At 44.6% G+C, this 13,996-nt stretch overlaps 1 protein-coding gene across 6 annotated transcripts in view; it reads left to right on the top strand.

The window, feature by feature from the left end:
* TLN2 (talin 2) overlaps window positions 1–13,996 on the top strand; it is a 473,758-nt gene that overhangs the window by 386,855 nt on the left and 72,907 nt on the right. For all 6 annotated transcript variants that reach the window (XM_037833795.1, XM_037833797.1, XM_037833796.1 and 3 more), the window contains 4 exons: window positions 149–330; window positions 1,407–1,539; window positions 4,419–4,520; window positions 9,246–9,416. In XM_037833795.1, the coding sequence (XP_037689723.1) occupies window positions 149–330; window positions 1,407–1,539; window positions 4,419–4,520; window positions 9,246–9,416 (588 nt within the window). The remainder of the gene's footprint in view (window positions 1–148; window positions 331–1,406; window positions 1,540–4,418; window positions 4,521–9,245; window positions 9,417–13,996) is intronic.

The raw sequence follows: 13,996 nt of genomic DNA, 5'->3' as shown, positions 1-13,996 counted from the left end.
ATGTTGAGAACAGTCTCTGTGCATGGATTTGGGGCATGCTGAAAAATCCTCCAGGCCCACTGTACCTTACCCTCTGTGTCCTTCCAAAGGGCAGAGGTGGTGAGTTGGTCTGTGCACCCTGCCCTTCACTTCTGCTGTCTGGCCCCAGGGCTCCCAGGCACAGGAACCGATCCTGGTCTCAGCCAAGACCATGCTGGAGAGCTCTTCATACCTCATCCGCACCGCACGCTCCCTGGCCATCAACCCCAAAGACCCCCCGACGTGGTCCGTGCTGGCTGGACATTCCCACACCGTGTCGGACTCCATCAAGAGTCTCATCACATCCATCAGGTCAGTTTCCCTTCTGGACATTGCTGTTGCCCTGCGACTGAGCAGGGCAGGAGGCAGAGAAGCCCCTTGGGCCTTTTACTTAATAATTACACTGTTGATCACTACCACCTTCTCCATCTCTATGGAACCAGTGGTAGCCCTGGTCATAGTAACAATAGCTCACTTAAGCACTTACTGTGTACCAGATACTGTTCCGGGCATTTTACTACCTAAATTACCTATTTGGTCATCACATCAGTGTTGTAAGGAAGATTCTACCATTATCTCCATTTTACCAATGAGAAAGTTCAGGCAGAAAGGACTTAGTCACATTCCCAAGGTTATACCCAGGTCCCATGACTCCACTCCCAGTCCCTCTAACCATTGTACCATGTTGTCATCACCCATGTTTATCTAGCAAGATTTGGAGTTACCTTTGGTTTGCTGATAAGACAAAAAGAATATTCTACTGCCCACAGTAACCGTGGGCACCTCTGACATCCCTGGTGATTTTAGGACCCTGAAAAAACATCCTCCAAGTAGACATGCATTTCGAAGTTTACCTAAATTAATACCCCACAGAGTAGAATGCATCCCCTTCCTTAGCTATATTTTGTTTCTCAATTACTTTGGAAGCTCAGGACCACAGTTAACTTTCTTTCTTAATGCCTTGAAAAGAAAAATCCACTACATATTTTAACTCTTACTGTAGCCCAGGACTTTGCAAATCACATGTAATATAGAGAGCATAGTATGTTTGCACTGAAAATAGTGCTGACTTTTTTTCATAAGGGTCCTCTGCTTAAACCAATAAATGGAAACTCTAAATCCGAATTATTCCACTGTGCAGTTGCCTGGCCGCTACCTGAAATGGAGGACAGCACCATATCCTTTCAACCAGAAAAACGAATTATCTCAAGTGTTAAATGAGGAAATGCACAGGATGTACAGAGAGGCAGTGCCAAGCGAGGGTCGGAGAATCACTCCTTAAATAAGATGATTAAGTAGATAGGAAGTAGACAGAGGCTCTGGGCCCACCAAAGCGGGGACAGGTTGTGGAACTTGAGCCCATGTTTGACTCGTGCTGCCCCTCCCAGGGACAAGGCCCCCGGCCAGCGGGAGTGTGACTACTCCATCGACAGCATCAATCGGTGCATCCGGGACATCGAGCAGGCCTCGCTTGCAGCCGTCAGTCAGAGCCTGGCCACACGGGATGACATCTCCGTGGAGGTACGCTGGGCCCTGGCCAGCTCAGACGCCTCTGGAGGCTTTGGGTAAAGTGGGGAGAGGGACCAAAATGTGTTGATGCTGGAGTTTCATCATTGTACAAACCTTCCCCTTTGAAAATAACTTGGGTGGTTGTCTCTGGACAGGGTGGGGCAAATGCTGAATAGAGAATGATGGTTTGGTGAAGGGACACACATCCTGCTGGGGGAAGAAGGAGTTCAAGTGAGGCTGAGATTTGGGGATACTTAGTGTCAAATCATCTAGAGTGTGCCAGTATGGCGGGGTATGGTTACCATAGTCAGCAGAGCAGACCGAGGCATGTAAATTTGAATGTTTCTCTGTTGTCATATTTCATCAGTGCACTTTTTTGGTTAATGTGCAAGTTTAGCATTAAACTCTAGTGCCTTTGGTCCGTTCAAAGCTAAAGGATTCTACCCTAAGTTATTCAATATCTAGTATTTGAAGTCCTTTTACGTTCCGTTATTAGCTTAGGTCCAGTTTGCCCTCTACTGTTGGTTTTTCCAAAATTGATGATAGCATTTTCCTTCTTTTCTCCTTTGAGTTTTTTCTATTACTTCTCAAAGGCCTTTGATTCATACTTCTTTCTCTCTATTGAAAACATACTGCCTGACACTCCAAAGGTGTGTCATAATATAAATCTGTTTGCTGGTGTTTACCTTACTGCCACTGAATTCATTATCAGTGGACTTTTGGTTCCTGTCTATAGCAGTGAGCCCAGAGTCAATATTGCCCATTTTTACTAACAGAGCTACCTATTTCATTCTAGCATCAAACCTTCACACACATGCATGCACACACACACACACATGCACGCACCAAATTCCAAGAAAAGAAAGGACCAAGCATGTTCACCCTGTGTGGTATGCTAGAATTATTATTAACTTGTTATTAAACCATGTTATGCAGAAAAGTGCACGTATCATACAAGTACAGCTTGAAGAATTTTCGCAAAATGAACACACCCTTTAACCAGTGTCCAAATCAAGAAACAAAGACGACAGCACTTCAGAAGCCCTCCTTGTGCCCCCATTTATCTGTCCTCCCCTTCCGTCCTCCCTCCCTCCCTCCCTGCCTTCCTTCCCCTTAAGTAAATGGAATCCTACAGTGTATAGTCTTCTGTATCTGGCATCTTTCACATAGCAGTATGGTTTTCTTTGCAATTCATCCATTTTGTCATTGCTGTATAGTTGAAATTGTCTGTTAGGTACGGAATTACTGCACTGGGGAGAAAACCCCTCCCCTTTAACTGCATGTGCACCCTAGTTATACTGTATTTAACTTAATAACTTAATAAACCGTCTGTAATAAGACAACATTACTGAGTATTCTTCCTTCTTGGTTAGAGTCACACTGTGAGTGTGAAGATAAGTAATTAGCTAAACAAACCTTGGAAGTGTGGAAGTTCCTCTCTCACCTGCATTCTCTCAATCTCTCTCTCTCTCTCTCCCTCAGTCCCTCCCTCTCTCCCCCTTCCCCTTCCTTCCCTCTCTCTCTCTCTCCGTCCCTCTCTGTTTTTTTCTTAATTCAATTTTATTGTGAAATTTAACATATATACAGTACAGTGATCACTTTGAAAGCACAATTTAACAAGTAGAGAGAAAATTTCAAAGAATATTATGGGTTACCAGTTCCACAATTTCAGTTATTTCCTTGTTGTGATATATAACATATATACAGAAAGGTGATAAGTTTCAAAGTACAATTTAACAAGTAGCTATAGAGCAAATTTCAAAAAATGTTATGGGTTACAGTTCCACCATTTCAGTTATTTCCTGTTAGCTATTCTAATACCCTAGCATCTAAAATACATACATAAATATATATATATATACCCTCTCTTTTATCTCTTTCCTTTTCTTTTCCAGGATTTTGTTTTTAAGCTAGAATATAAGGCTGTTCCTCTCATTTGACCAAAGTCAACCCAAAGTCCCCAGTCCATACCCAGCATTATTCTGTGGAAAGTTCCAGGCACCAGTCTCATTTCTGATGAGCCAGACATTGTCACTATGTCTGGAATGCCCCAATCCTGTGGTGGTGTTTGCAGACTTAAATGTCAGTGTTCTGATATGTTAATCCTATGTCTAATAAGCAAAGCCCCTGTGAAGATGCCTACAAAGGGATCTGATCTTTTCTGCTACTGGCTAATAATCTCCACCTTTGGATTCCCCACCCCTCACCCTCCCAGCATCATCTAGGTGTCTTGCCCCATCTCTTCCTAGGATGAGTTCATTTCACTGGGATGGAGAGATTTAGCCATCTCTCAAGCCTGGGAAGAGCTTGAGGGTGCCATTTTCCATATTTGCGTCAGCCTCACCAAAATGCAGGGAACTGAGAGCCCATGTGGAGCTCAGTGGGCATTTCAGCTGGCATTTTCACAAAGCCCTCTTTGGGAAGCATTCCTGCTGTCAACAAGGTGATCTCATCCTTCTGTCAACCCCCTCCCCACTTTAGGGGTTATTAGTTCTGAGAACAACCACCTGGTGTTCCTGCAGTCCCCACCATTAGCTCTCTGCATTTGGACAAAGTTGTCTTTCCTTCCTCAAAAGCCATGACTGCTCCACATTTCCAGTAATTATGATGAGTAACCTCAAGGAAGATCCCAGTAGCTTCAGTTGTCACTTCTGGTTAGCAGGAGTGAGAAGCCAGTAGGAGGATCAGGGCTGTCAGGAAGTCTTGAGAGGGTTTTTCAGAACTGCTCTGGTCTTGCTCAGGAAGAATTGTAGGGGACCTGGAACCCCAGAGAGCTGAGGCATCACCAGGAAGGGCCAGGTGGAGCAGGAGCTTGATGGCACAGGGTTTTTGAATCTGCAGCTGCATGGGGAACCGCAGTGGGATAAACTTGACAGTTCTCTCCTTCTCAGGCACTACAGGAGCAGTTGACTTCAGTGGTCCAGGAAATCGGGCACCTTATAGATCCCATTGCCACAGCAGCTCGGGGAGAAGCAGCCCAGCTGGGACATAAGGTAATGCACACGGGAGGATCGTGCAGAGAGCATGTGTATGTCCACGACAGACAAGATTGTAACAGCATATTTTGTTCCCAGATGTCTGTGGTGCCAGGCTCTGTGCGATCAGCCTTTTCAGCCAACAGGGCATTTATAGTCATTCATTGATCGTAACCTTCTCTAAAATAAGCCAATCATTCCTAGCCTGATGTCTGCCTCTGACATCTTTTGTCCTCATCTGGCCCCATTTTTGTGTATGTAGGGGTACATTGTTTTCCATGGTTTCTAATATGGTGTCTGTCCTTATATATGAGGAAGGCAATCCCTGCCATCTTAACTTCTGGACAACCAGAGCCTTCCAGTGGGCCCACTCCAGGGAATTTGTTCGACTAAGAGTTAACGCACACATCATTTTAAGTGCTGAATGCTGTTTTGACTATTTGGGGTTCATTTTGCAAATCCTTCCAGGATAATTGGCATGTCATATAGCTTGTGCGTCAGCAGAACGAGGCCAGAAATTGGATTTTTAACCCCACTGGAGTTCCTAGCATTTATCAGTGCAACCGTCAGTATTAATGTGCATATCAAGAAATCCAAAATCTTCTCTGCAGGTATTGATTTTTAAAAATCAATATTCTTGCTTTTTTTAAATTACAGAATAGCCTAAGGATCTACCAAGCTTCCTGCTGGTTCTGAGGTGGGGTTTCTGAGATTTAAAATGGCCAGTGTCTCTGCCGTTTCAAGTGTGGCAAATTCCATTTTTCAGCTGAGTTGCTTTAGGATAAAAGTGCTTGTCCACCTGTGTGAAGAGGTTTCAGAGACTTCCCTGGGGCCATTGCCTGTTTGTTTATGACAGGGAAACTGGGTTTGGCAGAGAAGCTGGACATCATTTCAGTAGGAATTTTGTAAGAAAATATTTCTAGACTTCTTTAGAGGGCAGTGTTCTTGTCTCTGCAGATTCCATGTTAATATGTGTCGATGGGTGGCATCAAAAATAATCAACATATTTGTGTTACTTAAGTTGGAAATTTACTCTCATTGCTTGTGTTAAGTCAGTCTCTCACCTTCTGTGTGTTTTGTACAAAGGAAGCCTGAGGGACCCTCAATCCAGAGGATTCACGGTTGAGGAGTTACTACCCACATTTTAATACCCACATTGTGTCAAATGCTTTATTACGGTGCTCATGGTCCACAGTCCCCCATCAGTAGCTTGGGCATCACATGGGAGTGATTGGAAATGCAGATTCACAGACCTCACCTGGGTTAGTTTCCTGTGGCTGCTGTAACAGATTACCACTAACTGGGTAGCTTAAAACAACACGATTATTCTCTCAGTTGTTAAGGCCAGCAGTTCAAAATCAAGACGTCAGCAGGGCCAGACTCCTCTGGAAGCTCTAGGGGAGAATCCATTCTTTGCCTCTTCCAGCTTCTGGTGGCTGCTCGGCATCCTTGGCTGTCTCACCCCAATCCCTGCCCCCCTGGTCACACTGACTCCTGCTCCTCTGTGTGGCTTCTGCTGTCTTATAAGGACACTCATCATTTAGGGCTCCTCCAGGTAATCCAGGATGACCTCAAGACTTAATTCCATCTGCAGAGACTTTTTTTCCAAATAAAGTCACATCCACAGGTTTCAGGGATTTGGACATGGATGTATCTTTGGGGGCCACCATTCAACCCACTCTCCCTCCCCAGAAATAGTGATTCAACGTCATGTGCCAAAAAATTCAAAATTCTGTCTTATTTTCCTTTATGTGCTAACCTAGATGAGGGTATTTCCTGTTCTGTCATGTCTTTCAAGAACAGAAGGTGTTAGAGTCCTTGTTTATGCTCCTAAATACGGGGAAAAGCACACGTTGTTCTATGTGAAGAAGAACAATAGCCAGCATTTCTTGCCCCTCATAACTTACTACGTGGCAGGCATTGTTCTAAGTGCTTTTATGGACAGTGATTTAATCTTCCTAACAGTCCTAATGAACTTGGTGCCATTATTAATCCCCATATGTCAGATGAGGAAACTGAAGCTTAATACAAAGCAGTTTGTCTAACATTTCTCAATTGAAAAAAAAAAAACAAGTGTCAGGGAGGATTCAAATCCAGTGGCTCTGAAGCTAGAGCTTAGACTTCACCCAGCCATAGACCTCCATGGGGAAGTAGGGTGCCTTTTAGTTATTGCAGTTAATTATTCTTATCATTCATCAACCCCTAGACATTTTACAGTTGAATTCATGGAATGTACTTTGAAAATCTAGCAAATACGCAAGACTCTAATGCATTAACCATTTTGACCCCTTCTCTAGTAAATACAAGGCCTATCCTGAGCCCTGACCCCTGATGCCTCAACAGTGCACTCTTCCCTTTGTTGGTGACCCTAGCATCCCTCCCAGGGAAGAAGATGGAATCCAGTGCAAGGGTATAGGGCTGCCTCCTGCCTTTGGCCAGAGGGGGAAGTGGGACCAAAATCCAGCCTGTGCTCTGTTGCTAAGTCACGTGCCCTGGCACCGATCCCATCCATCCAGAGGAAGAGGTGCCTCTTTAAAATTTATACGTTGGAGCCATAAGGGCCAGCAGCAGCCCCACCCAGGTGCTTCAAAACCTATTTGTAAAATAACTGGAATCAGGGATAAAAAAGTAAAAGTACATTTATTGCTAGCCAATATTCTTGCCTCATTACTAGCTTTAATGGACTTTCATTTCTTATTTCCCCACCCCATCCCACCCCCACCTTGCCCAGCCACCACCCACCCTTTCCATCCTCCTCCCTCTGTTTCTGACCCACTGACTTCTGCTACCAGTGTGAAGTGTTCTGCCTGCAAACATCCCCATGACACTCACTCTTCCTTCCGTGTAATAGGAAGAAGCATTAAGGGAATTGCCGGCTAAAAGTTTGAACTTCTTTCCACTTGATGGGGGTAATTTAGCACTTAGTGATTGCCACACAAAATGAAGGACTGAACAGAAAAATGTGAGTGTTGCTATTGTGTTATATCTGAAAGGAAATGGATTATGGTATCTGAAAAAATATGGAAAAATGCTAAAATCTAGTATTCTTGGTGCTGGGTATTACTATATGTTCTAGTTTGCTAATGCTGCCAGATGCAAAATACCAGAAATGGATTGGCTTTTATAAAAGGCGGTTTATCTGGTTACACAGTTACAGTGTTAAGGCCCTAAGTGTCCAAAGTAAGGGGGTACCTTCACTAGAGGATGGCCAGTGGTGTCTGGAAAACCTCTATTAGCTGGGAAGGCATGTGGCTGGCATCTACTCCAAGTTCTGGTTTCAAAATGGCTTTCTCCCGGGACATACCTCTCTAAGCCACAGCTCCTCTTCAGAATGTCACTCTCTGTTGTTCTTGGGGCATTTGTCCTCTCTTAGCTTCTCCAGAGCAAGAGTCTGCTTTCAACGGCAGTCTTCAAACTGTCTCTCATCTGCAGCTACTCTCTCAGCTACCATGCATTCTTCAAAGTGTCCCTCTTGTCTGTAGCAAGCCCACTCCTTCTGTCTGAGCTTTTGTAGGGCTCCAGTAAACTAACCAAGGCAGGGCCACACCTCCACGGAAACTATCCAATCAGAGTTATCATCCACAGTTGGGTGAGGCGCATCTCCATGGAAACACTCAAAGAATTACAGTCTAGTGAACACTAATACGTCTGCCCACACAAGATTACATCAAAGATAATGGCATTTTGGGAGACATAATACATTCAAACTAGCACACTATAATATTCTCCAACTTTATTTTAAAGACATTTCAGAGCAATAAACTTCTGTTGTTTATAAAATACTACAATAGCAGCAGAACTGGAATAAAAATTCAAAGCAGTAAAGAGACAGTAGAGCATGGTGGTTGACAACTCAGTCCTGGGTCATGCCCCAGCTCTGCCTCTCAGCTACACGAGCTTGAGCAAATTCCTTCATCTGTCTAAGCCTCGTTTCTTCATCTGTAAAATGGGAATAACAATTGATTCTACCTTATAAAAATTTTGTGGAGATTAAATAGGAAATGCATGTTAAGCTTTTAGCACAGAAGCTGGCATAGAGGACCTACCCAATAAATGCTTGCAACATGTGGCTCTGTCATCCCCAGCTTGTGAGCCTTGGTGATATGCTGTCACTCTCCTCGCTTCCTTCAGGCGTCTTGGAAATAGACCTGTTCTGTGACAGTGGCTAGTTGCTGTGGCTGATTTTTTTCTTTTCCCAGCTTGGGCTGATCGTGAACAGAATATCTAAGATGACAGGAAATCATTTTGCTTTTCTTCCAAATTCAAGGCTTGATTGAAATGCTCAGACAGCAGGGCAGAAGGCAATTGGACTGGCTTCCCCAACAGCTTTGGGGAGGGTGCCTTGATTGCAAAGCTTTTTTTCTCAGCTTCCCTGACCCCCCTGCTCCTCTCCTAAGCCTCCTTACTTCTGTTTTTTTAAGATGCTCATCTTTGGTTTTTTAAAAAGCTTGTTTATTTGCAAACTGACAATTTGTAAAATTGAATTCAATTCTCACACCTAACTCCGGATCTCAGAGTAGGTTTCTTAGCACTTATGCTATAATTAAAGAAGAGATATAGAGCTCCCCAAAGGAAGTAAAAACTAAGCAGGAGTTCATTAACTAGCTAGTACTTTCAAAGGCAAATGTTAGAAGATTTTTGCCTCTCCTGTGATTCATTGCATTCCCACTCCCCAGCCAGTTGTGTCCCTGAAGGAGATCTATGGGCTTACATAATGCATCTGTGGATTTTTTTTCTTGTAAGGTTACCCAGCTAGCAAGCTACTTTGAACCCTTGATCTTAGCTGCGGTTGGTGTCGCCTCCAAGATTCTTGACCATCAGCAGCAGATGACAGTGCTGGACCAGACCAAGACACTCGCAGAGTCTGCCCTACAGATGTTGTATGCAGCCAAAGAAGGTGGAGGGAACCCCAAGGTAAGTGATATTAGGGGTTCACTTACAACACTTAAGAAGTCATTCCTGATGTATTTGCATCCCTCTGAGGAAAAACACCTCCCGTGCTCACTGTTTGACATTTGATTTCCCACTGTCAGGTGGGAAATAGTCTTCTTTTGGCCCTCCCCATGGTCATTAGGGGAAAAGCGAGAAATGTACATAAATAAAACGTGATGAGTGAAGGCAAGCTAAGTTTTCTCTCCCCTCTCTGCAAACCCTGACTGGCTCATCACAGTGGATGCCTGGAACACTAGAGGTTTGCTTTCTTTAGGCCCTTTCCTAAAGAGTATGATACCCAGGCCTAATCAGATTGCCTGTTATTCATTGGGCAGATATTAATTAGGAGCTTGCTATGTGTTAGGTTTAGTAGGTCCCTGTTTGCAGAGAAATGGGGACAATGTGGTTGAATAATGATCAGTGACTTTGATTTGGTAAAAAATAGCACAAGCTTTGGGATCGGACACAATTTCTTTGTTTTGTCATCTAAACAGTGGGGTTACTAATGACTGCTTCCGTGGGGCAGTTGGAGATATTAAATGAGATAATGTGCCTGACACCACAGGTGTTTAAAAAAGTAAAAAAAGCAAAAAAAAAATTAAAACGCGGTAGCCCCAGAGCCAGGTGTCAGTGACTCACAAGCATGGGTAGCCTCACCCTCTGCTACCCCCATCCCCGCCCGCAGGGCCCTTCTGCCATCATCTTTCCCTCCCTGGTGCTTCCTTTCTACAGCCTCCTTGATGGACCCCTCCAGCTGCTGTCTGCAACACTCCAGCAAAATCACAGCCCTGTCCGCTGTCAGGCAGTGCTAATTATTAGTTGTTTTGCCCCTGTACTAAAGTTGAAACCTGCACCCTGTAGCTGTCTTCCATTTTCCATACTCCCATGATGTCTTTGCCTGCCATACCGGGCTTTATACTTGAAGCACTATAATAAAGAAGTAAGGCTCCCTTGGAAGTGGATTTAAGACACATTTTCTAAAAGAAGAAAAGAATCTGATTTTTTCTCATGTATTGCGCTGTGAGGGGCAGTAACAAGGAGCTCTCCCAGAATCTAAAATAACAGCTTTTTTTGTTACTTCTACTAAGTCCATTTTCAAGATTGCTGTTAGTCTTTTAAACATGCCTTAATTGACGTCCTACTGTGACTTTGGGTATCTGAAACTGTTGTGATCAGCTAGCGGGTGTGTATAATGGGGTCTAGGCTGTATAATGAAGATGAGATTTGCCATTGGAGTTCAAAGGCAAAGCCCCTGGATGAGGCCTGGAGTAATTGGAGGAGGCTTCCGAGAAGAGAGAGACCCTGAGCTGACCCTTTAAGGACGTGTAAAATTTGAACACCTAGAGTAAAGCAAAGCAAGCCTTCTAGAGAGTTCACCAGCACAAGCAGTGTGTGGAGGTAGATGGAAGGGCAAGTCAATTCTGGTGTAGCCAACAGCAAGGGTATATTTTTGTAGATATTGGGACCCGTTGTGGGGCAAGTGTCCCTTAAATTTCTGATGGAGTTCAGGGAGTAATTTTGTAATTTGCTACTTCTGCCCCCAAAATTTGCTTCTGATAACTTTCTAAGCCCACATGGGAGAGGAGATACTTGACATGCAACTCTCACCTCTCCCCAAAATGTATGTGTGCCTTGTTTTAATATGTATTTATAGAATTACTGTCATTTTATGCTACCACAGCTATCTCATTCAAAGTGAGATTTAGAGAAATAAACACCTTCCATTTCACCTTCTATATAAATGACAATGTATTTATATGAGATGCTCTCTCTGGAGAGTTATATATAGGCAATGTCACTTTTAGATTCCCATGATCAAAATAAAGCGATCTCTTTATTTTTGTGTTTACTGTCTCTGTGTCAAATGGCCTGGTACATGTTGAAATCGGCTTTCAACTTAAATTACCAGTTTACTCCCTCCCATCCCTAAGAAAGAAAGTTATCAATCCTGACATAGTTGCCCCAAGAATGACCATCCATGGTCAACGTATTTCATATCTCATCAGATGTTGTATTTGAAGAGCTCTTCTTGCTTCCATGTGTGTTGGGGTCTTCAAGACTACCCTCAGGTGCAATGATTCACTAGAAGGATGACAGAACTCAGAAAAGCTGTTACAGTCATGGTTATGGTTTGCTGCAGTGAAGGATACAGATTAAAATTAGCAAAGAAAACAGATGTGTAAGGCAGGGTCTAGGAGAGACCTAGGAGCAAGCTTCCAGTTGTCGTCTCCCAGTGGAGTCATATGGACCTTCTTTCAGTAATGATGCGTGATCATATGTACAAAATATTGCCAACCCGAGAAGTCCACCCAAGCTTTGGTGTCCAGGGTTTTTACTGGGGTCAGTCACCGAGACATGGTACACCCATGTGACTGACTTTAGGAACTCAATCTCCAGACCCTCCAGAGGTCAAACAGATACAGCAGGGCCCAACACCCCCTCCCCACAAATCACATTGTTGGCATAAACTATCTGGCATGGCCCAAGGCCACAGGTATCCAAAGGAACTTTTATCAAGCAAGATATTCCAAAGGCTTAGAGGTTATTTCCCAAGAGCCGGTCAAGGGCCAGTCCTTTTGTTTAGAATGTGCAGCATTTGAACACCCCAAATCTACTGAGTTAACCCTTTACTGCACGAAATAGATTTTCAGCAGAGGGCCAGTTCCTATGACTCACATACCCTCTTCTTGGAATTCTTCTCTTTTATTTAAAATCACTTAAAAGTTATCATTTATCTTCTCTCACTGACTTTCTTACTTTCTCATTTACCAAGGTAAAAATGCAATTTCTTGGGTCTTTTGGAAGGGCCCTCTGCCCCTGAGGGGGGTCAGGGCAACCACAGCCACTGCATAGTGACCCAGTGCCTGGTCAAGTTCCCCGAGTCAGGGCTCACCTGGTGGTGAGCTAACAGGAGCCAGAAGGTACCTGCAGGCTGTGTCCTGAGGAGCTCCCAGGGGAAACATGGGGACTCTGAACAACTTCAGTTACAGGCGTGAAGCCCACAATGGGAGGCAGAACCCAGAGAGCCAGGGGTCAGGTTCTTACTGGAATAAAGAGGAGGACATGGAGCGAGGGGGCCCCAAGCCAACTGCAAGGACTTAGGTTGCTGAGGTGCCTCTGCCACGTGGGGCCTAGGTGACTTCACCAGGTTTAAAAGCACCTGCAGGGAACAGGCTAAAACCGCCTCTGTAGATAGGATATTGCCTGCTCTGAGTATTATGCTTTCAATAGTGGTGATAATTTAATCTGAGTTGGCTCTATCCTCATTTTCCTTTTGACCAGTGTCATAGGCTTAGTAGACAACCAGCCAGTCTCGGGCAGTTTTCGTCCACCAGGTTTGTAAGTGCTAGTGCTTTAGTTCCAATTAAGTACTAGAGCTTGGACAATTCCTCCCTTACTGGGGTGTGAGGACTAAAGGAGACACGCATGGAAGTGACCAGCACAGTGCCACACACAGAGACGTCCCTAAAACATGGTAGCAGCTGTCTTTGCAGTTGCTGCTATTATATGTTTTGAAATTATTGTTAATCTCAGTTCCCCATCTGTCACATAGGACAAAGCATTGTCTATAAAATCCGAAAAAGCCTCATTCAAGATAGAAGAATATAGACTTTAATGACGTCCTAAGAATATAGACTCTTTGTGCAGTGTCACATTGGGTTCAGAAGTTGGCTCTTGAGTTGTATCAGATACACTACCCCTTGGCGTCTTACCAGTGTCCCGGTGAATGTAGGCAGGTGATCCTTGCTCCAGGTGGAAGAGAGCTAGAGCTTGTCATCATGGCCTGAATGAGCACAGTCTGTTGTGACCTCCCCACCCCAGGCCGTCTGTCCTCACCTGTGCCTGTTTTGCAGCAAACAACAGATGGTCCAATTTGTTTCTGAACAAGTCTCCAGAGGAGAAATTTGCCCCAACAGCCTGTGAAGGTTATCCTCATGAAAGTGCCTCTGAATATAAGAATTAGTTAGTCTCACCTGCTGCCTTAGCCTCACCTGAGCTGGTAAAGCACCTGGTGACTATCAAGCCCTTCATTTCCTAGAAATGCTGTGCTTCTAGAGGGGAGCAGAGTAAGTTGTCTGCAAGAGGGATGCAGTCTGGTTGGGCAAATGGGGCTGGTGTGGGTGAGATGTTAACAACGGAGGGATAGGAGCTGTGGGCAGCCCCAGCCGGGACACTGCCTACATTACCTCACATAAGCGCAACCCACGTTCCTTCTTGCCTCTGGGCTTTGTACAGGAGTTTCCTCTGCCTGGAAGGCTCCCTCCACCACCACCACCACCACTCCACCTCTCTCGTCACCCCATCACCTCGGCCTGGCTGATGTGAATTTTTCCCTCAGGTCTCAGCTTCAACCTGGACACCTCTCCTGAGAAGTCTTCCCTAAGCTCCACAGCCCAGTTAGGGGGCCTCCTTGGATGCTGTTCCAGTTATTCTGTTGCTGCAAACAAACCACTCTAAAACTAGTGGTTTTAAACAGCCACACTTTGTTCTCTCTCCAGGCTTGGCAGGTTGATTGAGCTCAGCTAGGTGGTCCTCACTCAAAGTCTGCTATGTGACTGCAG

This window comes from Choloepus didactylus, chromosome 4 (assembly GCF_015220235.1).
Source record: "Choloepus didactylus isolate mChoDid1 chromosome 4, mChoDid1.pri, whole genome shotgun sequence".
In the NCBI taxonomy this organism is placed as follows: Eukaryota; Metazoa; Chordata; class Mammalia; order Pilosa; family Megalonychidae; genus Choloepus; species Choloepus didactylus.
Note: the sequence above shows the minus strand (reverse complement) of the source record. Positions and strands in the feature narration are given on the sequence as shown.